Source organism: Anopheles maculipalpis, chromosome 2RL, assembly GCF_943734695.1.
Source record: "Anopheles maculipalpis chromosome 2RL, idAnoMacuDA_375_x, whole genome shotgun sequence".
Classification (NCBI taxonomy): Eukaryota; Metazoa; Arthropoda; class Insecta; order Diptera; family Culicidae; genus Anopheles; species Anopheles maculipalpis.
The window spans coordinates 9,763,248-9,788,962 of NC_064871.1; the positions used below are offsets into that span (position 1 = coordinate 9,763,248).

General features: G+C 41.8%; 3 protein-coding genes across 4 annotated transcripts in view; 2 read left to right on the forward strand and 1 right to left on the reverse strand.

Moving 5' to 3' along the window:
* The window catches only part of LOC126557054 (nuclear pore complex protein Nup107), a 408,812-nt gene that overhangs the window by 190,485 nt on the left and 192,612 nt on the right, over positions 1 to 25,715 (forward strand). The window lies entirely within an intron of this gene.
* Positions 1 to 25,715, forward strand: part of LOC126559365 (AP-2 complex subunit sigma) — a 576,875-nt gene that overhangs the window by 138,115 nt on the left and 413,045 nt on the right. The gene's annotated exons all lie outside the window — the stretch shown is intronic.
* LOC126559855 (protein couch potato) overlaps positions 5,094 to 25,715 on the reverse strand; it is a 95,387-nt gene continuing 74,765 nt past the window's right edge. The window contains exons 2-9 of the mRNA XM_050216027.1: positions 19,746 to 19,877; positions 19,431 to 19,493; positions 17,032 to 17,179; positions 15,837 to 15,979; positions 9,228 to 9,466; positions 6,862 to 6,906; positions 6,489 to 6,672; positions 5,094 to 5,253 (exon numbers count right to left, since the gene is read on the reverse strand). Of these exons, the coding sequence (XP_050071984.1) occupies positions 5,203 to 5,253; positions 6,489 to 6,672; positions 6,862 to 6,906; positions 9,228 to 9,466; positions 15,837 to 15,979; positions 17,032 to 17,179; positions 19,431 to 19,493; positions 19,746 to 19,877 (1,005 nt within the window). The 3' untranslated portion in view covers positions 5,094 to 5,202. The remainder of the gene's footprint in view (positions 5,254 to 6,488; positions 6,673 to 6,861; positions 6,907 to 9,227; positions 9,467 to 15,836; positions 15,980 to 17,031; positions 17,180 to 19,430; positions 19,494 to 19,745; positions 19,878 to 25,715) is intronic.

Below are 25,715 nucleotides of genomic sequence, written 5' to 3' on the forward strand. Positions count from 1 at the left end.
TTTACTACTCTTAAAAATGTTTTCTGTGTGTTTTGTTTGCCATTTTGTTTCATTCTTTAGTGTTTTCTTTTGCTCTTCTTGCTTAATGTTTCTTTTGCTTTCTGTCTTCCTCTTATGTTAGGTTTCGTTTTGCTGCACTGTGTATGCTTTCTTGTGTTTGGTAATTTGCTTTCAAAGAATTTTACTGCTTTACTGTTCTAATTTACTATATATATTTTTTTGTTTTTACCTTGCTAATAAGAATCCTACCCCTTCTCCAACGGGTAGCATAAAGGTTCTTCTTATGTTTTGTTAATCTTCCTTCTCCTACTTACGTTTCGTTCAAATATGATCGGGCACGAAATTGATATGTGTGAATTGTTTCTTCTTTGTTTTGTTGCTGTTGTATCATTTAGCGTTCCTTTTTTGTTAATTTTTTTTATCATATAACATACTCGTCTAGATTTTTGCTTTGTTTTCATTAATCCTTATAAACTTCTACTATCGTTTCGTTTACGCTAATCTGCCCACACGTGTTCACTGTGTCCCATGCGAAGCTCATTCCACGTAGCTCGATGCTTCGTTTGTTTTTGCCAGATGTTGTGTGCCAGATGTGTTTGTTGCATTGTTGCATGCTCAACACTTTTACTCTTGTTTCGATTTTCTGCATACAAAAGCCCAAGACACATTTGAATGTTTCCACTGTTGTCTTGAGCCTCACACAAAGCTTAGCGGTTGTAAAAGCTGTTGCTTTGCTTGCTGATAAATTTATCTTCTCGTTTCCCAACCTTGCTGCTGAAGCTGGGCTAGTGGTTGCTGTACACAAGCAGAAAAAAGGGCTCCATTTAGATGTGATAGAAAGATAACCCAAAAACCAAACAGCAAATAAGTTGCTTTTACGTTCGATCAAAGCATGATGTTTTTTTCTTCCTTTATCTTGTTTCTTTAAAAAAGGAAAAGAAAGTGTGTCTTTTACTGCCACACTCACACATGCAAACATACACACACACACGTACACTCACACAAACGCACACTCGACATCAACTACACAACATACACACGCATCGCAACGATTAAGTGTGTGTGTGTGTGCTTTTTTACGGGGTTTACACTTACATGCTACGGGTACGGTTCATCGCCACCCCCCAGAGCGCCCCACCGGGAATAAATACGCCCGGAGTAAAGGGGGATAGAAAAGGTTGAACAAATTCTATCGACTTCCCTAAAGAAGGAAAGGGAATAGTTGTCTATATTATTAGAGAAATAAAACCGTAAACGTAACGCTTCCATCCTATTCGAACAAACTAAAGCTAGTGAAAGGCATTTCGTGTTTGGACGACCACGAAAGCGAAGCGCCGTTCGCTGGGTTCGTCATTAAGAGATGTGCTAACACATGAACAAGTGAAAAGCGCTTGGGCGAAGCTCTAACCGTCAAGTGTTCGGCGCTTAAAGCGTTTTAAAGAAAAAAACATGGAAAAAAGATAACAAAAATCTGATGCCACACTTGATAGGGTAAGGGCCGGCAAGATGCCCTCATCGATTCGCTAACGAATGTATTACGTGTGTATACCTATATATGTACCAATGTATATCTTTGTTTAGCTGTATAGGCAGCGGCGTGGGTGAGACACCTCAACGCACCGACGGGCCAACTTGCAGGTGTTATCCACCTCCTACCAATAATGTCTACACCAACTGCTACGCTAAGGAAAAAACGCTTGCTCTTTCGTATGTTTCTTTATCCAGTTTCACCCACCCCCCCCCCCTTTCTTACCATAGATCCAAATTAAATAATGGTTGATATGTATGATTTGCAGTAGTTCCCATTGTTGATAAGCTTACCTCACGGGCAAAGTCCTGCGAGGACTCGTGCACGAATCCAAGGTTTTGCTTGGTAGTCTCCCGCGAACCCCCCCCCCCCCCCTTGGGTACATTCAAACTGGCCCAGATTGTCGGCTTTCGATACGGTCAAACGCCTAGTCCCAAGTCTTAACTACACACATTGAATTGGACGGAATGATTATGCTTCTGCTTTTTTGTCGCTTTCCTATTTTTTCCTGCTTCTTTGGGACATTCCTCTGCACCTCTCTCGCACCTTCTTATCCCTTCAGAATCTTCATCCCAACCCCCACCCAACCGACATTCCTTTTCCCCATTCAGCTCACAACTCACCGGCTCTAATCTTTCTTCATCTTTCTCTAGTTCAATGGTTTCGTTAAGCTTGTTCGTATTTGGATTAATTGAGTTACACCTTACACGCTAGAGTTCTATGCTTAAAGGGGTTGTTCTGTTTTGTTTTTCTCTCTAAAGGTATTTCCTCACATAGGTTCATTAAAGACAATTATATATTCGTAATAAAGGGTATAATCAGCAGTTTACAAACGAACGAAGAAAAAAATCGGTCAAACGGTTTTACTACTTATTGCTATGCATTGTTACACTTTAAATTTATAGCAAATTTTTACTCCTCTGCTTGACGATCTATTTTGATGCTGCAATTGCTGTGGGATTTGCTATGCTGTTGTTGTGTTTTGTTTTCATTTTTAGTTCTCATCTCTTATTCTCCATTTCTCGGAGCGTTTTTTTTTCATTGCATTGTTACTAACCATTTTCCGCACAATGTTTCTCTTTGGTATTTTAGAAAGCATACTCTTCCAAAACTGTTCGAGCTGTTTTTCTTATAAACATTCTTTGGTTTGCCTCGTTTTAGGTAACTATTGCTGTTTTATCTTTGTTTTTCCTTTAAGAGATTTTGGTTGAATCAGAGCTGATAAAATTTCTTGAATGTTTTCTTTTGCTCTTCCATTGCATAATTATTGTGTGGATGGTTAGTAACGGGCTTGCTTTCTCTCTATCACCCTTCCCATGTGAAGTAATGCAACTTTAATCCATTAACGACAACATTTTACTTTTTGCACACTGTACAGCAACACATAATTTAATCACACTCAGCTAATAGATCATTCACGCTTTCATCGAACTGTTTCATCTACCTCCATTCCATCATCGCCTTTTGTGTTGGCAAAAGGCTCAAAGTTATCATAAATTTTTCGATTAAAACAGATTACTCTAGTGAACGACAATTTGTGATAACTTTTGTGTAACATACTCACACACATACAGCTGAAGAACAGAGAAAAAAAAAACACATTAAAAGTTTTAAGGCAAACAAGTGTTTAAGATCGATTTTTCACTCGCTCTTCGTTCGTTCGAGTTTGTGACGGAAACAAGCGAAACAGGAAATACAAGTATCAGAAGAAAACGCAAACACACCAGCCCAGAGCAGCGCCAGCGTATGCGGCGGCGTTATTGATCTTTCCACCCTCATTTGATCTCCCTTTTTGTCGTCTATAAAAATCTGTCTTTTTGACTCGCTAGGATTGCTTCGAAACAGACACATACCCACGTCGTAATATATGTATATATCTATATATATATATATGATTACCTAAATTCCCATTCCAGCCCCATATAATCGTTTTGTTAAAATTGCTAAATACGTTACACTCGTGCGTGTGTTGTTGTTGTTTGTTTTTCTTGCTTCCACTCCTTTGTATGCTCTTAACGAACGATCCTCCCTTCACTGCGATCCTTCCTACCGTTTCTGGCTAGTAAATGTATCTCGTTTTTTCTTAAATGTCGATTCAAAATCTTGATATGCATGGATATTTTCATTTACAAAGTTTTATCTCCTCTTGTGTTTTGTAAGTTTTGCTGTTAATTTTTTTTCTCCCCTCGACGCATCCTCTCAGACAGTGTTGTTTGTGTGTAGATTTTTGTGTCTTATTGCTCACATTTTTGTTTGAAATTGTGTTTCCCTCATACTCCTGCTAACTCACTTCACTTTCATTTATGCTTCTAATGCTGCGCGTTTTGTTTTTAAATGTTTTTCATGTAGCTGATGGCTGAGGCATCAAACCAGGGACAGCGCTTACTAACGGCATCCCGTTTGTGTTCGTTTTTTTGTTTTTTCGTTTGCGCGCTGCAGTGATGAAACCCTAATCACATAGTTTTGCCATTGACTTTGATATCGTGCCGCCCAGTTTCACGATCCCACTGCGAGTTCGCATTCATTACGCGCGTTTTTATATTTGTATATCTCAGATTGTTGGGCTTCAAAATGGGTTGGGCAAAAAGGTAAAACACGGGATGTAAAGAATGATTGAATGTCCATTTTGTTGTAGTTTTTTGGTGAATGTGTGCGTGTGCGGGAGTTGGGATACAAAACGGTTCGTTTTGTTTGTTTAACATAAATTGGAAACTAGGCAGAGTGATGACCGGTCGGAGTTGCCAGCTGATTCGATTTGTTAGCATTTCTTTTCTCACATTCTCGTTCTTGCACATTCTCCAAACACAGTTTGATCATCACTCCGTTTAGGGCACATTTTGGTAAAAAGTGATCAACTAGTATGCTTTAGCTAGCGCGTTTCTTGCTCTTTCATACCGTCGCACTACTGTTCTGTCCGTTTTGCTTCACTCCAGCGAAGCGAGCCGTCGTAGTGTAGCACGATCGCAACATTTGTTTGCGGCAACTGTTCAGCTTGTAAGGACAGTAGTTGTAGTAGTGGTAGTAATAGTAGTAGTAGTAGTAATAGTAGTACTAGTGGCTGCAAGTGTTGTTAGGTAGGAGAGTTAATGATTACTTACATTCCTATCATCTACGGAGCATCTCCTGTAACCGTTCTCCACAGTGTTACAATCTCAGCGTACGTTCGCTAAAATTGTGCCTCATAATTTCGTCTTTTCGATCGCTTATCACAGGGCTTCATCGAATCGATCGTTACAACAAACGTCGATCCTTTCTGCATCGCGCTAGGCTTTTCCCCCACCTTTTCTCCCAGTTACGGTCTTTTACTCCTCCAGTGTTTTCTCTTTTTGGTTTGTTTGTTAGATTAGATTGCCCTCTTGCAGTGTTGCCTGCACGTTCCGCCCGTTCGATGTTGATTCCACCGCCGCTCTTACGCACGCGGATGGGGTGCAACGGTAAAGGTGAACAGTCCCGCATTCTGTCCACCCATCAGCCCGGCCATTGATGTTACTGGTGGTGGACCACCGCGCATGCCGCCCCCGATTAATGGTGTTCCGCCGACGCTGGTGCTGCCATTACTGATGCAATGATGGTTGCCGCTAAGATTGCTATGGTTCATGATGGTGGTGGTGGCTACGGGTTGGATGTGTTGCGGTCAGGTTGTTGCCATTAGATACGAGCTGAGATCGGGCCGTTCACTCTTCTTCCCCAAATGATGTTCCATTCTTGGCTCCAAACCCGCCCCCCTGTACGATGCACGAAGAAACGAACAGAGGGGAACACAGGGAGAGAGAAAGAGAGCGAGAAAAAAAGAAAACAAATGTAGAACAAGAAAGAGAGAGAGTGAGAAGATGTTCATAGGCAAACAAAAAACAAAAGATTTAAGAAATGCGCAGCTTATACTCCCAAGCTGTATTTTGATGAAAGTAAATAAAATACTTTGATACATTTACTCGACACGTGGTCGCCACGCGGTGTGTTTTACTCAATAAGAGCCCTAAACAAGGCCCTCAAATCAGTTTTTGTGATGAAAATTACCCCAAAAAGAAGAAAAAACTAAAAAAAAAAATAATAAAACCAAAACGCTTCATACAAATGGAGACGCATGGTCGTTTGTACAGAAGGAAGTAAAAATAAAAATAAATACTTTATAGTAGGCTTTTTGTATTTTTTTAATTTTAACCGAAAACAAAAACAAGTGTGGGAATGCATTTTTAAACTCAAAATATAAAAAAGAAAACCGAAACCGGAACGTAATTACACGTTAAATGCATGTTGGAGACAGTTTTTGGTATGATCGATTAGCTCGGATCGGATTTATATGTTTGCTATTGGGTAGTTTAAAGGAGGTTTGCTGTGTAAGTGTGTGTGTGTGTGTTTTATTTAAGGAAGTCAATTTTACAAAACGGTTCTAAATTTGTGCGACAGTGTGTTGTGAGGTTTATTATTTTTTTGGGGGTGCAACGTTCGCAAGAACGCTTAAACTGTTTGCATTAATCGTGCAATGGTGGTTAACGGTTACATCACAATTCAAACTCATTCATAAGAAACCCGTAATCGGTGCATATAAATAATGGTGAATATTATCAAACAACGTGTATGTATACGTGTGTGTGTGTGTGTGTTTTGAGAAGGTGGCGGAGGGAGGCATGAGGGAAGGAAGGGAGAAAAATCAAACAACTGTAGTGTGGAAAGCAGTTTCCAAACAGGCAAACCAAGGATCGGTGTAAGCATGTAAGTTAGGTTGGTTGGTTGTAGTTAATTAAACTAAATATGTGTGTGGGGTTTTTTCTTCACCTTTTGTGCATCAGAAGCACTCACACACAATATTGAGAGGTGGGGAAAAAGGTGATCGGTTGCTAATTGTTGTCACACTTCCATTTTCTAGAGTAGTTTCGGTTGGAGAATTTTGATCAAAAAACAACCGATCGTGAGGGAAAGTGGTGGTGAGAAGGGGACAAGGGTGGTGGGGTAAACATACTTCTCTCTGCTGCGCGTGATTCTGTGCGTAGAACTGGTGCGACGGTATGTCCGCGGCCATCTTCGATTTGGCGAACTCGATGCGCATCGCGCCCCGGTCCGATGACAGCAGGAACTTGCCCTGCAGGGCGGCCATCGCTGCCGCCGCGCTGATCACATCCTTAAACTCTACGAACGCAACCGGCACTGGGGACGCCGGGACACCACCGCCGGTCCCATTTACAAGCGTGGTGGTGGCGTTGGTGGCAGAAGTGAGTGCAGAACCGTTGCTGGTGCAGTGACGATAGATACCGTTTATGATGTTGTTGTTGATGTTGACATTGCCAGCGGCAGCAGCAGCAGCAGCAGCGGCGGCGGCGGCGGCGGCAGTTGTTGCTGAACCCTTAGTGTGCAAACGAAGGCGACAGAAGCCAGGCAGACTGTGGTGGTGTTGGTGGTTGTGGTGGGTTGGTGGGGGTGGTTGTGCAGAATTTTATGTTTTTTTTTAAATGTTTTTTTTTAAATATGACAGTTTGCAAGAAAGAGGGACAAAAGAAAAAAAGGCAAATGAGATGCGAAGGGAATCGTAACGCAAAAAGAGCAATTTGGTAGGAGTGTAATCAGGTCAGTATGACAATTGGCAGCAGGAACAGCAAGGATGATGGAAAACGGGAAAGAAAAAGCATGAAATTGGGGTTATTTAAGTTTTGTTGTTGTTTTGTTTTCAGTGGGGTTCGAGGAGCATTGGTGATGATGGTTGGAATTGTCGTTGCGATGGAAATAAAATGGAAAACAGGTAACAGGAAGTATGTGTTAGAAAATGGTGCATAATTCAAATAGAGTTTGATTGAAACATTCATTTGGGCAGGCAGGTACGTGGCAACTGGGCGGTGGCCGCGGGTACGGTCTCTAACGGTAGGCCGTCCCACGGAAGGCCCGGCTGCCAGATTAGATAAGGTAAGAGAGTGGGAATGGAGTAGAAATTTAAATAGTAAAACCGAATTTAAAAAAAAAGTATAGAACCAGACAACACGGACGTGAGAAAAATTTTCGGAAGGATAGATAGATAGAGAGAGGAGAGAGAGAGAGTCAGTCAGTCAGTGAGACAGAAAATTAATTTGCACGTGAAGGAGTGTAATGGAAAGGAACGAAACAGAATAAAAAGAAAACACAAAAACTTTAACAGTGAACCAGAGAAAAAGCATTCCGAATAGGCTAAACTAAAAACAGATTTACAGTTCATTCATTTCAACTCGAGTGACAGAGGGAACGAAGGGAACAATGTTGGATGTGTTTGTTTCATTAGCTAGCGAGCGAGGCGATGAAGGAGGGCAAAAAACGGAACGAGTGAGAGCGGGAAATGAGAGAGTAGTAGAGTTGAAGTTTAGTTTAGTGGCATTAAATATAGATATCGAACTAATGGTTGGATGCAGTGAGTGTTTATGTGTGTGAGTGTGTGTGGTAAACAGAGCCTTTTTTTTTGGGTAACAAAAAGGGATGCAGGTTTGGCGTTTTTTTTTTTCTGTTTTCGATAGGTTTTCATTTTATTTAAAGTTTAGTTTAACATGGTGCAATATAGAAACAAGTTGCGCTGTGTTGAATATTTCTATGTATATTTATATATGCATTTATATGAAGTTAGTTTGTGGGGTGGGGTTTGCTACAGTTGGATGGATTTAGTAGAGGTTTAGTTTTTAGATAGAAATCTTCTTGGTTTTAGTTTAGCTCACAGTAGGAAATAGTTAAAAGGAATGAGGTAAATATTCGGTTAAAACATTTTTCTAAACATATTTTCTAGCGGTAATGGCCAAGAAACTCATCACCCAGGGTAAGGAAGATAAAATATTTTCTATGAAGCATCAAAACTTCAGGTAGAATAAAATATGAATCAAATCAACGACTTACGTCACGTTTTCTTTTGTTGATAATCAAATAAAAGTCAATTTATGTTTCTCTTCGTTTATAATTGACTATGACATAGAATAATTTTTTTTTTCTCTCTCATGCAATAGAAATACCTTGCTCTGTGTGGTTGGTCTATCTATTAGGTAGAAAAAAACAGGATCATAAAATCGTGAAAAAGTAAATAAAAAAGACGAATTAAGATCCAGATAGAGCTAAACGCAAACACACAGGCACAGGGTTGCAAGCTACAAACACATACATCCACTAGAAATGAACTGAAGAAAATGAAACCAAAATTGGTTTGTGAATGAGTTTAGAGATTAATCGTACTCCCAAGGCGACAAGAAACTTGTTCTCGGTCTCGGCCCGTTCACTCGGTTCAGCCAGTATCAGTTGGCCGTAACCAAATTAGAAAATGGAACGAAAATCGGCCCACACATAGAACACAGATTGGTACACAAACCGGACGAGAAGTAGTTAGATAAATAGGAATGGAAAGCGAAAAACAAAAATATAAAACAAAACCCGCAAAAAAAAGGAAAAAGTTACAGTCAACAGGGAAAAAGGGTTCAAAAAACAAGTTGATAGATGAAGAGATAGATGAACGATAGCCGAAAAAATAAGGAGCAGAGTAAAAAAAAAGGGGAAAATTAAATAAGGTTTCGGGACAGAGAGAGAGAGAGAGAGAGAGAGAGAGAGAGAGAGAGAGAGAGAGAGAGAGAGATCGTAAGACCACGAACAGGTAGTGGTCGGGTCGCGAAGGGGGGGGGGGGAGTTAGAAAGAGAGAGAAAGAGTGAGAGAGCAAGAGAAGGAGAAAAGAGGGGTAAACGAGAAATTGAGAGGCGCGGCACTCACCTAGCGAAAATTTCTTTCAGCTCATGCTCGGATACAAACTGTCCGAGATTGGCAACGAACAGTGTCGAGCAGGGAGCGTTGGCGGCTAGCGGCGGGTTCGGTGGCTGATTGCCGCCGGCAGTGCTGCCAACCGGACTGGCCAGTGCCGGACTGGGCAAAAAGTGGTTCGCTGGCAGGCCGGCGGACACATGCATCGATGCTGGATGTATTGCTGACGGGTGCGGCATTTGCATTTGTTGCTGAGAATTAAACAAAACAAATAGTGAAGATCAGACGTCATGAGACAGAAAGAGTCAGGCCGGAAGCGAGATAGAAAGGTTTGCAGGGGGAGGGGGGGATTGAATGTAAGAGAGTTTGATAAGAAGAAACATATTATTGTGACGGAGTCCTGGGGAAGGTTAATACGAAGGACACCGCAATTAAAGTGTATGACGTGACGTATTAAAGAGCTTAAAAAGCAGTCCTTTACTGTTGAGAACTTTGTTTTCTAACTAACCCAAAAAGACTTTAAATTTATTTGAAAATTTTAGTATTTCTAGGATAAAGAGTCTTTGTACCAATTTCGAAGCTTCTTGTTGGTGAAGTCTTTGGAAGCCCTTTTTGGAATAAAAAAAAAAATCCTTATATTAAACCTCACTCCAATGTATTTTCTAACGAAAAATTATTGCCGTACATGAGCGTAGGCCTCCCGCTTCGTAATATATTATTTCCCTGGAGCAAAAGTTTGTCCAGAAGCGGAGCATTCTGCAGTCATCCATATTTTGTCTCATTTTCACGCAACCAAAACTTTCACTGAGGGAACGAAATCTGTACAACAAGTGTCGTTTCTCGAAGGAGCCACAGCAAAGAGGCGTACTGGCGTGTGTGTCTGTGTGTGTGTGTGTGTGTGTGTGTGTGTGTGTGTGTGTGTGTGTGTGTGTGTGTGTGTGTGTGTGTGTGTGTGTGTGTGTGTGTGTGTGTGTGTGTGTGTGTGTGTGTGTGTGTGTGTGTGTGTGTGTGTGTGTGTGTGTGTGTGTGTGTGTGTGTGTGTGTGTGTGAGAGAGTGTAACTTTTAATTAAAACTTCATTATTATGCAAATGAGCCAAATTTACGCTCCATTGCAGTGGTTCACCGGAAAGCGTGCCAGGCATGCTTTGGTCGCATCCTTTCGTTCGCCCGCTGCATTCGGTGGAAAGGATACGATGAAAGTCAGTCTGTGTGTGTTATGTGCTATGTGTATGAAGTTGAGTGAAAAAAAACGGAAAAAAGCAAGATAAACAATATGCAGACCAAATCTCTGCTATTGAGTACTGTTTTGAGATGAAAAAAGAGCAGAGAAAAATGGGAAGGAGAAAGGTTTTTCCATTAGAGTATTAGAGAATTTAATTTTCCTCCGTCGATTAAACCGATCCTTATCGAGCCGTCGGAACGATTTTAATGATCGTTGCGAGCAAACCGTTTCGACCATTTGGCAACAAAAGCTCTGCCATGTAAAAGGGAAAAAGGAGAGAGAGAGAGAAAAAAAAACCAGAAGCATAAAACAAAGTCCTTTCGGTGGAAATTTGGCTCATTTTTTTCTCCCTCCTCGCTACGCGCCTTTGGCACCGTACGGTCGATGCTCATCTCGTTCGACAAGCTGCTTAGCGAACAACAAACGAATCATAAAATCTGTCATCGAACCTTTTGCCGAGATCATGGCGAGGCTTGTTGAGCAGCCGTACCGCCATAATGCGGATTAAGGACAAAACTTGTTCATTTTGGGACGGGGTTTTGCCGGTCAAAACTGGGTATAGAATGTGGGAGGAAAAATCTGCTTAACTGGAAGATTGGGGGTGATGCTAGGAAGCGTTTCTGCGTGGACTGTTTGGGCTGATGATGGGCGATCCAGTTTTAGCTTCATGGCTTGGTCGTTTAGGGCAGAGGGTTCGCATTTTTTCGGGTTTGCTCCTCTCGGTGTGGGTCATCTAATCCGGTGCGGAAGACAGTAAAGTAGTTTTCCCTTTGTTGTACCTCCATGCCCATTCAGCCGGGCCATTTTGATGGTGAAAGTTAGAGAAGCTTGCAGGACACCCTTTTTTTTTAGCAGGAACACTGTCGCACCTCACCTATCGGAATCCCAGTGTACGATTGAATGGATCGGAAGAAGGATTTGAGAATTATTAATTGCGGTGCAATGATTAGGAAAAAGGTAAGGCCACGGGGTGTGACCGGGTTCGGTGTATTAGACGCTAGATTTACTGCCCGAGAGGTACTTCTTCCCGAACCGAACCAGCTTATAACAGGATTGTATCGGAAAGTGGGACAATCTTGTTAGCAAAAGCTCTTTTTCTTTTGCCGCTGCCGAGCCTTTCGATCGTGGAGAGTCCACACACCTTTCGGGCGTTAAATGCGGATCTCGCTCACTTTCGGCTATCCGAAATAGGATTAAAAGTAAGTTCTTGTGGCCCATGATTATGATGCTTACTCTGACCAATCAGCCAGAAAACGGGAAGCAAATTGAAGGCAAAACGTTGAGCGCGGTAGAGTAGACGTTATTTTAATTTTCCTCCCGGTACGCAAAGTGCATCCCGGAACATTGTGAAGTGAAAATGGATGTCAGGTGCCAGAAGCGATTTAGCCTTCCATTAAAGAGTCACACATTTTTTGCCCCAGTTTTCGTCCAAGATTGGATTGGAGGTGAATGGATGGGTGTTAAGGTTTCGATGGACACACGGTCGGTCGGTTGAGCCAGGGAGCAGCGTTGAAGATTGTGATGGAAAATTTATTTTCATTAAAATTCAAAAATTAATTCTCGTTTTCATCAACACGCTACAAGGCTGTAGCACTAGCACCAGCGAAGGAGTGGAGCCGATTCGGATCCCTTCGCAAGAAGCTAAACTATGCTTCGCCGGCAAAGAAATACCTTCCGAAGAAATGGTAAAGAATTTAATCTCAACTGACGCGTTGGGGTAACTTTTTCACCGGGACAACAGCAAAAATCTGCGCTTTCATTCGCAGGGCAGCAAGTAGAAAAGCGTACAAACAATTCATCTTCCAACGTGTACAGTCTTTTTCCTACCCTGAGTCTCGGGTTAAATGGTGGCTGCCTCCTACAAACACACACACACACACGCACCTCCATTGGGCACTACAATTTTCCGCTGCACACCAGGCCCACGAGCGCACAAAACTTGCGAGCGAGTCCTTCCGGGAGCGAACATAAAGCTAAATGGAATACTTTGTTGCTTTTCATCTGAAACGTAAATAAAACAATTTTTGTACGGAGCTGTTTAATTTTCTCATGATCTCCGGGTCGGGCGTTCAAACGTTGCCGCATTGGCGAGAACGCAGCAGAGCACAGGCCGGGAACAAAAGGCAGAACAATAGAACCCGCAGCGCACGGTGTATGGTGCACGAGAAGACTGGAGGAAACATGATTTCTTTTTTTGTTCGGAGTTGTTCGTGTTGTTGTTGTTGCTTCAATCACTTCCGTTGGGAAAATGGCCAACGGGGTAGAAAGCTGTGGAAGCAGAAAGTCCACGTGGGAACTTGGTGAAAAGCTGCCCTGTGCGCTAGACGCAGTTGGGCCCAGAAGGAAGAAGTATAAAGCAAGCCACAATTGGAGGAAGATTATGAGCTCGAGGGAGTTAAATATGATTCGAAAAGGTGAGTTTGAAATCTCGCAGGTTTTTTTTTATGTGTGTTCTTGCTTGTGTGGTTGTGTAAAATTAAAAAGGAAACACGTACAATAGGCATGTACTGGCTGAGGTTGATCGTAAGGTAGTTTGAGGAAGGAGGATTGGGAGAAATTGCATCGCGAAATAAATGGCAATTCCTGCCAGCCGTTTACTCATCCATTCAGAGCAACTAGCTGGGCGTGGATGTGAAAAAAGCAATGAAGCGCAGTGTGAATGATGAAGTCTGAGAAATGATTCTGTACATTTTTGCTACTTTGTGAGAAGGAATTCAATTCTCTTTAAATGATTGAGCTCAAAACTGGGACAAAAACAGGCTGAGAAGCTGCAAAATATGACGGAAAATGATATGAAAGCATTACAGTTTGAAGCTCATGGAAGCCCAAAAGTGCCTAAGCTTAACACCGTTTATACTGACCGACATAAATGAGCTTAGCACAGAACTGAACGAAATCAAGTTCAACCTACAGTATCGTAAAGCAATATATTCCTTCCCATCATCAACGATGGTCTGTTACCCAAAAGACCAAACAAAAAAAAAAAGGGTTACTCCATTTCGCTTATGAGGTGTACTGTCCTGTGTAGACGTATTTAGTAGACGATAAAGCTTTATGACTTCATTCCTAGTCGTTAAATCGAATGACGATACTAACGACACAGGTGGTGGAGACCCTTTTTCGGTGATGGCCTATATGATGCAGTACAGCACAAGCAGTACTAAAAGCGGAATGGAGCTTAACAGACCTTTGTCGATAGAAGTGCTTCAATAAACAGGTGAAGGTGAGCACATTGTTGATGTCTATGGTCTAATCAAAACAGGACGCATTTGAAGATAAAATTTGCGCAGTAAATAGATACTTGATACTATCAACAATCACAAGTCATAAAAAAAGTCAAACTAAAGGAAGTACAGTAGATGGAAATAGAAATCCTAACTATGTCTCGCTGTTAATAAAAATAGCGTGCCCCTGGATGCACGCTACACGAGTGCACTGAGGATGAATGTTGGCACAAAGCAACAAGAACATGTGGTGTGTTGAGGGCGCTCGTGTACATTCCATGCGGGCAAGTGGCTTCATTATTTCCTAGCCGCAGGATGCACGGTAGAGAGCGATCTGTTTCGGGACTCAGTGTTAACAACAGAACGGTCATATTTACAGCACCCACATTAAAGCGCAGCTCAAGATGCAAATAGAAGCAACACCCAAGTGCCGGTGGGCCGCTGAATAAACTCGCAAAGCCAAAAGCTTCATCGTAAGACAGCCGTGACTGGTGTGCAGTTTCCGTTGTTCTCATTACGCTGTACTTTGGGTTCCTTTTTTTTTTTTGCTGCAGCAGTAGTTGTTGTGCAGAACAAAGAAAGGTGTGTGTACATTTCAAAAGAATTCCATCCAAACTGATATGGGTATGGGATGGAGAGGGGGGAAAAAGGAAAGCAAATCCAGGTGAAGCGGCAAACAGGTGAAAGAAGCGTGATGCTTGAACGTAAAAATACACTCATGAGTTGATATTCTACACGCTTTAAATTATGCTTAGGAAACAGGGGAATGGATAGAAAATAGCAGAAAAAGGTGACATTTTGTGTACTTTTACAAACGTGTCTAGCTGCTAGGGATGATACAGATACACGGTGATGAAACTGATTGAGGACATGAGAATGTTACTTGCTACATTCAGCGAAATAAGCATGGCACCATCATGTTTTTTTTTGACAATAGCATCGAACTTTATGAACCAAATCTGCATTTATTTGCAATTAGTACGGTGTTACATCTTATCAAGAGATCAACTAGGCTAACGGTATGCTATTTTCATAAATTAAAAAGAATTGATAGGCTAAAGGCTTCATCCTCGATACAGATCTGAAGAGTGTCCTGTTCATATCCTTCAAGTTTTTGAGTGAAAATCAGATTTTACATAGTTTAAACTTTCATATTGCGGTATTATTCTGCACGTGAATGATTGCCATATCATTCTGCATTTATATGACATCCCTTGTCTTCAGCATCGTTGAAATCCATGCCAGTAAAAGCTTATCTTTAAAAAAATTCTTGCTAAATTGTTAGAGTACCACCGTCAATATTACAGCGTATATTAAAATCGGAATCTTTGTGGAAGCCTTGCCATTATGACTGTCATGAATCAGCCTTTAAGTGCTTAATATTAACCGAAAAGACCTAAAAGATTGCTTTCTGTGCGGATGAGTTGGCGAAAGCTCTTTGCTTGTGCTTACTGAACATTGTTATCCTATTCGATCCTATTCGAATTTTTGACACTAAATGAGCGTACAACAAAGCAGTTTTTTGGAAGTTTTTGAATAAAACATTAACAGATGAGCTAAAAGAATGGTTTGCAATGTGCTGCTAGTTTTACTCAACATTTCACGCAATGTTTCAAAAAATTTTAAAAAATATTAAAATAACATTTGAAAATTCATAAAAAAAAAAACCATGGAAGTACTATGCTTATTTCGCTACTACTTTGTAACAATGAAAAACTCTTTTTTTTTGTACAATTAACCGAGAATGATAAGAATGATATACATTGGACGTAAAATGATTAACGATATCGTAAACCACAAGGAACAAAAAAAAAAACTCCAACTCATTTCCACTGTTCATTGCGCGGGGATACAAACACCATGTCGATCACAAGAAGCAAGGCAGAAGACTACGAACACGCTTGAGGTTCTGGGGCTTTTTGGTGCGAAGAAAGATGCGTATCGGGACTCAAAACCGGAAACATTCAGACGGACGGATTAGTATGTACAACGGGACACTCTACAAAACTCTACAACCCCTATAATAGGGCGGCGAATAGCGATCGAGAAAGAGGACAAAGGTGATGGGATCGATTGATGGGCGTGTGGTGTAGTGACTTGATGGTACTTACTTGGTGCATCGGCTGCTGCTGTTCGAGGACTTTGTCCGTATTTAGTCAGAGGTAAGACCGGACCGGGACCTGCGGATGCAGTGCCGGATGAACGAGCGTTGCATGCTGCAGTGCGGCTGCACTCGGCAGCTCAGCGGCCGCCGCCGAGAAGGCTAGCGGATGATGCCACAGTTCCGGGCCGCCAGGAAAAAACGGTGTACCTAAGTCTGACAGAAAGAATCAGTTAGAGTTCTTCGGGTCGTTTTAGCCGAGGGTTTTGGTTTCGGTTGGGCAGGAATTCGCGAAATTGGTTTGTTTTGAGGGAGTTTGTTCGGGAGGTTTTGTTTTTGGCTGTTACTACAGAACAGTTCGCAAGGCGACTGTGTGGATGATGCTTTTTGTGGGTGAATAATCGTTTAAAGTTTATCCTCTAGTTGAGTTAATATCAAGTGAATCAAGTGGACCATTATTGTATTGCTGTTGGCAGTGCTTGCTATCGGTTGTACAAGATCTCCAATCATCGCTTGCTACGGGACAAATTGAAGTTGCATGAAGCACCGATCGTTCCGTGCCGTTCTAGTGCTCGCGGAGAGGGCTTTTGTGCACGCACGTACTGTTGACATTGTATGCGTTTGAGTGTGTGAAGGTGTGTGTTCGTCTGTTTGTGTGAGTGTATGTAGCAGCACAACGGTGACTAGTTCGAGGTGCATTCTTGCACAAATTCTTGCCTACAAGGTGCTGCTAGGTCGAATGGATGAATCGCAATAGTTAGTGTATCGGTGTGCGTGCTCGTTGCTTAATAACTGTACTAATAGAACATTATTGAAATAACAAAAATTTACAAATACAATAGTAGGGGAAGATTTTGTAGTGATTTGCTATGCAGGTTCCGTACTACAGTACTAAAAAAAGTGCTTAATTTGCTGCCAAATTGTTGGAAAGGGTCGTCCAGTACTTGAAAGAATGTTTGGAGAGATTTTATTTCAAAGTTTGATTTTTTTTGGCAAAAGTCTTTTCCTTTGCTTTTTTTTTTATCCTCATCGAATCCTCATCGAAGAAGCGCAGACTTGAGGACCACAGTGGGTGGGCGCCCTAATTCTTTGACCCAGGATTGATCTTTCCTTTTGCTGGGTAAAAACCATTCGGATCAAAGGCGAACATGGCGTGTATGGATTTTACGTGTGTCGGCGGGGGCTTTGCGTTGTTGTGTTCAACGAGGAGTGAAGGAGGCTTCGGGTGAGAAAGGAAAGAAAATGTAACGAAAACAAAAAGTACTTACGTCCAGCAGTAAGTGGGTGCATCAATGCAGGATGTGCAGCTGTGGCCGCTGTATTAGGTTGTGGTTTTGGTTTGCTGACTTTAGTGTTACTCTTGGCGAATTCCAAGCGTATTGTTTGGGGCATATCGGGATCGAAGCGTACACCTTGCTGCAAGATTTATATTGTTTTTTTTTGTTGTTGTTCGTTTGTTTGATGGTCGATTTGACGTTTGTGGTTTACAGGTTGGCGAATTTTGCGAGTCCGAATGTAAGTTGGCAGAGTGAGATGTGAAGAGGGATTTTGCGTTCGCGTTTTTTGTTTTTGAGGAAGTTTTTTTTGTGTTCATCAAACACGATGGATGCATTTTGCAAACGGTACGAGGATGCGTGTATATTGCGTTCATCCATGGTTTTGGGAGTTTTTTGTTTTGATTTTTGCAAAATTTGTAGCGAAGTGAAATTTGGTATTTTTTGTTGGAAAGGGTTTTGGTGCAGTTTTGGTGGGTGATATGGTCGATGTTTGATGTTGCATGTCCGATTGTGGGTCGGCAAATGCATAATTTACACGACAGAATGGCAAACGGGAGACGGAAGAGAAAGAGATGGGAGAAAAGGAGAAGAAAATAATATGTAAGAATTAACGTCGAGATGTTTGCAATGACATTGAGGAGCATTTGTGGTTGATTGGGTAAATTTATAAATTAAAAACCATTATTTACTTTCTTCAGAAAAAACTCAAAAGCATTGTTATCAAAAACCAGACCAGAGGATTAATGTATTAAAAAGAAAGTTAGGTACAACAAAAAAAAAGGCAAAAATAGATTAAAACAGTTTAACGGAAAAACGGAAAAGTTAACAAAGATTAAAACGTTCAAATGATCATAAAAGAAGCTTAATCTTTAAATTAATTTTAAAATCACGTCAGTCACACAGTAGTGGGTTTATTTAAACAAAAAAAAAAGGACACCTCTTGGCTCGCACTTGCTGATGGAATGCTATAAAATGTTTCTCGGGAAACTTTCTTCCATGAAGCCTGAAGAGCTTGATCAGTAGTGGTGCTGAAATGTCACAAGCAAGGCAATGAAGCGAGTGAAAATCAATTACCACTTCAGAGAGGTGGCCCATTGTGAAGCGAGAGAGAAAGACTGCAACAACAAAAAAAGACTAATCAGATTAAATCACATCAAAGATCAAGCTCGTTGAAGCATCCTTAGCAGGAGCACACGAATAAAAGCACACTTGGAGCTTACTTCTCTATCTCTCTCTCTCTCTGTCTCTATCGTCTTACAAGCTTTCCCTCGCCAAGAGAGTACCAATATTATGGTCTGAGTTGGGGGAAGGGGTAAAAAAGAGGTTAGCAAACACAGCCGCACAAACATATGTAGTGGAGGGCGTTTGACTTTACATTGAAGAAATCTTATCTTTTGAGAAGGAGTACGCCTGGTAGAAAAAGGCGACAAAAGGCAACAGAGCGGAAGGTTTCTAACCGTTCCAAGAAGTAATCCGGAAGATCGTGGGGTGGGTTGGGGTTTTCCTTTTGAAGACTTGGGTCAATAGCGCTTCGAAGTGTGACGACGATTAAAAGAGTAAGTTGGGTGAGTGTTTTTCAATGCGTTTTGTGTGTAGGTGTTGGTTTTGAAGGACGCTTTTCCGCTGCTTATTGTGATGGTTTGATGTGACAGGATGAATTACGTGTGTGACAACGTGTTCGGTGTGTGTGTGTGAGTGTTTTTGTAGGCGTGTGCAAGGTTATCATCGTTCAACAAGTTGCTGTGACAGTTGTAGTTGGAAAGAAGGGACGCATCAAACGGTGTGACGTGAAATAGATGGACATTACAACGTCCAACCAAGTTAATCGTGTTGAAGATAGCATTAAGTAGTAAGGTAAAGTAAGGGCCGACAAAAAAGGTGTCTTGGTGTGTGTGTGAGTTGAGTGTTACCAAACCAAAATACTATCGCTATACTGTTACCGTGGCAGAAGTAGGGACGAATTAGGTAGACTAGACGCGAAGGGGAAACAAATTGCGAGAGCAAAAGTACACCCAAAAACTTAAACAAAACCCACTAGCTATGTGATGAGCAGAAAACAAACAAATAAAAGCATCAAGATACATCGAGAAGGTGGATAAATGCTGTGGGTTAGTAGTGGCTCCGATCATGTTCACGAATTGAAACCAAAAGAAAAGAAGAAAAAAACGAAGAAAATAAAAGGAAAAAAACTAATACGGAAGAACCGGAAAAACATTATAGTCTATGCGGAAAATGGGAAACGGTGAGCAGGCTATTTTTGTTTTTGCTGTTGCTGAGTTCTTTTTGTTCATTTCGTTTGCATTAAAGACGATGCTATGCGCATTAGGTATATGGGGTGAAGTTTTAGCAGTACAAGTACGGTACGGGAAAATGGTACGGTCGGCCTTTACCTGTAGATCCTGCTTGGCAGCTTCCGCACCGGCCCGGGTGTTGAACGTAACGAAACCAACAGGCTGCAACGAGCAAAAACAGTGTGTATGTGTATGTGCGTTGTATTTTTGTTACAATTATTGCAACAGCAAAGAACAGGGCAGTGAAGAAAGAAAACTCGAGCAAATGCTGATCTTCGGCTGTTTTCCTCTTGCTAAAATGGAGGAAGAAATCACGAAGGAAGACTTTTTCTTTCCCCATCTTTCTAGCGGCAGTTATAAAAAAAATTGCGTAGCAAAAAAAAGGCACACAAAACGTGCGATAATGGGACTTACCGATGCCGTTTTTCCATTTTTGCTGGTAACCTTCAGCAGCGATCCTTCGTAACCTTCGTAGGCTCTGAACAGTAGATAGAGTTCGCGCGGCTTCGCATCCATCGGCAGCCCACTGACGAAGAGTGTGCGAACCTGGGTGTGGGAAGACAAGCGAAAAAAGAGAGAATCGGGGCGTGAGATTTAAGGGATTGCATATTGTTAGCACTAAATTGATGTAGGAGTTTTATCATACTGTCGCTTGTTTTCTGATTGAGCAAAGAAGGGATAGAGAGAGAGAGAGAGAGAGGGACAGAAAGGAAGGAAAAGGTGACTCTAAAATCAGTGAAAGGTCTCACGGTGAACCTCGTTGTTTCGGTCCATCGGGGAAGATCCATCTAGAGTTGCTCAACACCTTCTTTTATCTTGCTTTAAAGTTTTGTTTCTTCTTTATCGTGAAACAATTTTTTTTTCATTTCCTTCAGTCATGATGTGTTGTGCGTGAATTTTGCTCAGTGATGTGTTTTGCTTTTCATTCATCCCGGCGTTCCCGAAATAGCACTTCTACAGAAATAAAGCAACGAAAAAAAAAAATACAACCTTCTGATCCAAAAGCGAACTCATTGCCGGGATTGTTTCGTAGCGAGGGCTTTGAATGGTGAAATGTTGGGAAGAATTTTCCTTCCGTGGGAGGGCTTTCCTTTGAAGAATGTTAAAGATAAGACAGGAGCAGGTATGGTGAAAAAGAAAACGTCCGGAACGTGTTTGGTTGATAGGTGCTTTTTTCCATCAGTGTCCATCGTGTGGTGGAAAAAAGTACAAAAAAGAAGTTACAAATCTCTTTTCGAAAAATAGATTGAAGTTGCAAAATGATAGAATTCCAAAATCAAAGAAAAAAGATACTTTTAGAACCTTTACCCTTGATTTTACTCAAAGATTTTGGCCAGTTTTCCCATAAATTATTGTATGATTTGAACGTATTTTAGTTGAATTAATGTGCCTTTTCAGCAATAGCAAACAAAACAACTCCAAGTGTATCGGTTCAACGTTTTGTTGCTACTATTTTCTATGATTTTTTGTTATTTATTTCCCCTTCCAGCACAATTCGGAGAGCTAATTTTGAATATAGAACAACTTCCGTCCGAAGGTAAAGTTCGAAAACGTCTTTCGGCGTTGTTTCGGTACGGTACGGTGTCCGGACCAATAAGCAAAAGCAAACTTTTCCTTCAGTTCAGTTCCGTTTCCTACCGTTTAGGACAGGGAAAACCCGGTAAAACAGGTCGTTTACCAACGTTCACGATCATGTTGAAAACGATTTAGTTGCAGCACATCTCGACTTGTATACCAATTACGCACCAAAGGGAACAGGCGGGCGAGTTTGTATAGCGTTCTACCCGCCGAAAAGCCGTCGTAGAAAGAAAACACTCATTTTGTGGTAAAAATTTGACCATCAGCCACAGTGCTGGTAGCTATTGTTTAATTTCTGTTGCAAGGCAAGAAACAAAAAATCTCATTTCGAAACGAAACAGCTTTCTTGCGCAACACAAAACGTTCTGCGTGGTGGTTCAAAGCCAAACCTATTACCGAACGAATAACCACTGTTGGGAATGGAGATGATATGAGTTTTTTTCTCACTCTCGCTCTCTTCTTTGGCTTGTTTGCTTACTTCGTTTTAAAATTCATCCCAAAAGGTTGGGAGTTTTTGCGGGGTTTAGGTAAAGTCAAGCACGCTTTTCCGCCAGGTTTTTCACTGTTGAAGCGATTCCGGCTTGTTGCACGTTTTGGTCCACGAGTTGGTCGAAGCAATGTTTATTATTTTAAACTTTTTCCTTTTTTCGTTGTCTTTTCAGGCTTCATTGTCTTCGATGGGATGATGTTCGTTTAAGGTCGTCATTAGTTGTTGTTTTTTCCGTCTTTTTCTCATGTCTACACCGGGATCGGGAATATCAATAAAGATCTCTATCTTGACAAGTGGTTTTCGTGCCTTTTAAACGATTTCCTAGCTCATGGTAGTGTGCTATGGATAGAGCTGGGCGATAACGACACGAAAGCTTGGGAGAGGAATTACAGTGGGATGAGCAAAGTGATAGGTTTTTGGTGTCGAGCAATGATAATTCGTTTCTGATAAGCGAAGGATCAGTAGTGAGGTGCAAAGTGCCACAACAGGCTGATGATGATGAAAGATTAAATGAATAGTCTTGTCTTGTTATGATGCTTACTATCTGACACCTTGACAGGATAAGATATCCCGGTTGCAAAAGCAATTTAAAGTGAAGAATTTAGCTTTCAACGTAACTCTTATATGGAGGTTCTCGACTCTAGATGTTGAATCGTATTTAATTTCTACATTTTGGTAGCAAAAAGGTAACTTCATTAAATAAGAAAACTAAACCTTCTTCATGAATACCTGAGGAAGGATTGATTAGAACGTTAAGGACATGGTTAATTATTCACCACACACCGATAGATTGGAGCGAATGAAACACTTGGCCTGACAAGATACGACTCATTGATGAGAAGTTGGAAAACTATCCTTTCAAACGATTCCCTCTTATAAATTAGAATAAAATTTCTAAACAATAGGCGTATCTCGTACTTCATTTATAATTCATCGGCCGATGAATTAAACATCTTGACATTTTAAGATCAAACCGAGCTTCACACCTTCTGCTGATCAAGAATGCAATAATTTGCTGCCCGTCTGGGTAAAATCCAATACACCCATCACCCAATCAACAACAGGTTTGGAATAATAAATTACTGATGTGGGTTCTTCATCATCTTTGGGCAGTGTTAGCACAGTCTGCCCCCAAGTCTGGCACACGCATACGCGCCGGTTGTGAGGTTTCCCTTGTAACAACTGTCGTGTTTAATCCTTCGCGCCGTTTTCTCACACACACACACACACATACGCACACAACTGCAGGTGGGAGGAAAAAGCGTTCCAGCAAGAGGTTGCGAACGAGTGATGATTCCCTTGTTTAACACAAAGCCCTCGAGGGCTAATATCCACTAACGCTTGTTTGCCCTGTATCACACCCAATGCATGCGAGGTTTCGGAGACTGTGACGCGCCTGTTATCGTTTCATTTTAAACGAAATTAATTATTAACTACGATGCAAAATGAAACTTTCCCACGTGATACCTGACGATGGGGCAGGTGGTAAGCAAAATGGACGGCGGGACGGGCGTTGGTCAAACGCAAAGGGGTGGATGGAGAGCGTGCGTGCTCAAGTAGCTCACAGTTTTATGTGGCCGGAATGTGGGACGGGCGATTAATGGCGTTCGGTTCGCTAGGCAACGAGAAGCTGCTGCACATTATGCTCGTCCTTATGGGTCGTCGATCCAGCTCCAACCAATTCCAATTAACTTCCACTCCACTTCCACGTTGTGACTGCGCCGGCAGTTCCGGTAGTGTTGGTCAGCGTGGGAAAATTAGAAACGAGCAGAAGATCGGACCGATAGCGTTAGAGGCCGGTGTGATTAAAATTTTACCCACAGACACTATTGAAAGTAGAAAACTGTCCTAGTCACTCGGAGCGAAGATAATTGGTCCGAGCCAAAGGACATGGAGCGGACAGGACAAGTGACAGGTAGGCTAGTTTTCTACTGTTTTTAGCAAGTTTTTATCGCAGAGTAGTTTTAAGTAGCATGAATTAACGATGAGCATGTGTGGATAGTGACGGTAGTAGGCTTGCCGCAGTTCTTTTGTGTGTCGTTTGTTTGCGAAGCAAGGACCGCACAAGGGGGGTTATCCAGTGTGCCAGGGAAGGATATGATACGGGTTTTGCAAATTACCCCGAGCCCCAGCTGGTGTAGATCTCATGCAACGGGTTCGCACGATGGAGCCGCCTAGCCGCTTGTAACGAAAGGCCATAATTTTCCTATTCGATGCAGTTAATTGGCACCGGTGGATTAGTGGTACCATGGTAGTGAGATGCACTTATCGAGAAAATGCATAAACTGCTGCTTGCTTCAAGAGTTCACTTATAAATTTTCGTCCTTTAATCATCCGAAAAGTTGATCTCATAAGTCGAAAGTTTGAAAGTAATTAAAAATAGCTGTAAGAATAATTTACATCCTAGCCCAGTGACATAAAATATGCACCTGAGAGTCATGAATATTCGCTCCTTCAACGAAACCCATCCAACAGTGGCCATCGGGACACGAGACCCGAAATCCCGTGTACCCCAAAAAAGGTTGTTCGTTTGCAATGGTTTTGAAAAGTTTTAATGAGCTTTCTTGCCGATATCAATCATGATAAAAGTGATAGAGCTGCAGCTGGGAATTTCTGGGATGTGCATGGTGTGTGAGTTTTGGGCCCGGCTTCCATATGTCCAAATGAAATCGAACCCTACCCAGGACTATCAATCTCTATCAAGCCGATGGACAGGATGTGGTTCCGTCAGGTTGGGCGCACCGTATCGTGTGACTTTAGTATATATGAATATTAATGCGTATCGACGGATGGGTTACCTTTATCAGCTATTTTTGGGGACTATCTTTAAAATTAGATTAGCATTGTGATTAACCGCACTATCGTCAGGGCGAAAGGTGCCTCGTATAACTTGATTTATAAAGTTTTGACAACATTTTTCTATAGCAAGAATCCTCGAAAATCAGTTTCAAATCGATTTGTTTAAATAGACTGAAGTTTTGCTTATGATGTCAGGACAGGCTCAAACATAATCCTAGCTGCTAATTGCTTACACAAGTCCTCTACAAAACAGATACTTAACTAATGAACTCGTCGGTGTGTCTCTCAAAATCACGATATGAAATCGCACTGCTCAACTTTCCACACTCAGGTATACGCCACAGCATGATAACGAACTTTTCCAGAAACGTCCGGAAAAATGGCCACCGAGACGTGAGAGAGTGCTGTGCTGTGTATCTGGCTCAAGCTGAGCGAATGATTAAATTATTGCTCTTCGGCGGTTTTCCGAACAATTTTGTCACCGTCAACGGTTTTGACTTCCGCTGTCCGCTTCCGTTTTTCGCCCATCACCGTCCGATTTTGCCAATATTTGTCACACTAATTAATTTAAATTTCGTGCCACGCCTCGGTCTGCGACGGAAAATGTTTAATTAAAGTGCGAGGTCGTGCTTAGCGGGTGGGTAGGATTTTTTTACCCCTGACGGAACGCCGATCATATCTTGATGGGTTGGTAGCGTTTTGTTTGTATTTTTTGTGTATCGTAGCTAGAAGATGGCTGTTTTCTAGAATACTAAATAAAGAACAGAAAAAAAAGATGTTGGGGAAAATTCATGGAAGAACTTAAAATCACTGAGCTTGAAATGAAGAAAGAATCTATAAAATGTCACCTTGCGTTTCGCACAAGCTCCTCCTGAATGGCTGCTGTACATTCCCAATCTCGAGCAAACCGATCGTTCATTACGCCATGATAAAATAATGACAAAACATTTATTATTTTTGTTATCCAAAGTGGATCTCTTCCCAGTCCGCGCGATATGCTTGTACACATTTCCAAGTACGGTAGAATTTCGTTTCTCCTGCTTTTATTGCGCATCGTTTGAAGGGCACACGGGGCCCGTCTATTTTCCTTCTGCCCACCAGACAAGGACAAGGAAAACAGCCGCGAGGGGTTGGAAAACATGGTGAAAATTATACCAAACGCCGGTCTTAACAACTTTCGCTTCCGTTTGACAAATATTCGTGTTGCGTATCATCGTGCTCAGTCACAATCTTTGGCTTTGTTGCTTTCCACCCAGCAACTCAGCGCGCTGGATTGGCAAGTAGGTCTTACGAATCTTAACAGGAAGAGGAAAAAAAAAATTAGTTACTCCCTGGAAAGCCGCTTACACACGGCGAAGATGGAGGCGTGATGTGAAAATGTGGGCCCGACGTTCATTGTTGTCATCCATCTTCGCTCCTTTGCACGATCCGTTACCATGTTCTCGCAGCCTCAACGCCGAATCGTGGGGACAGATTGAGCGCGTTCTGTGCCCACGAGACGATAAATTACGCGCATC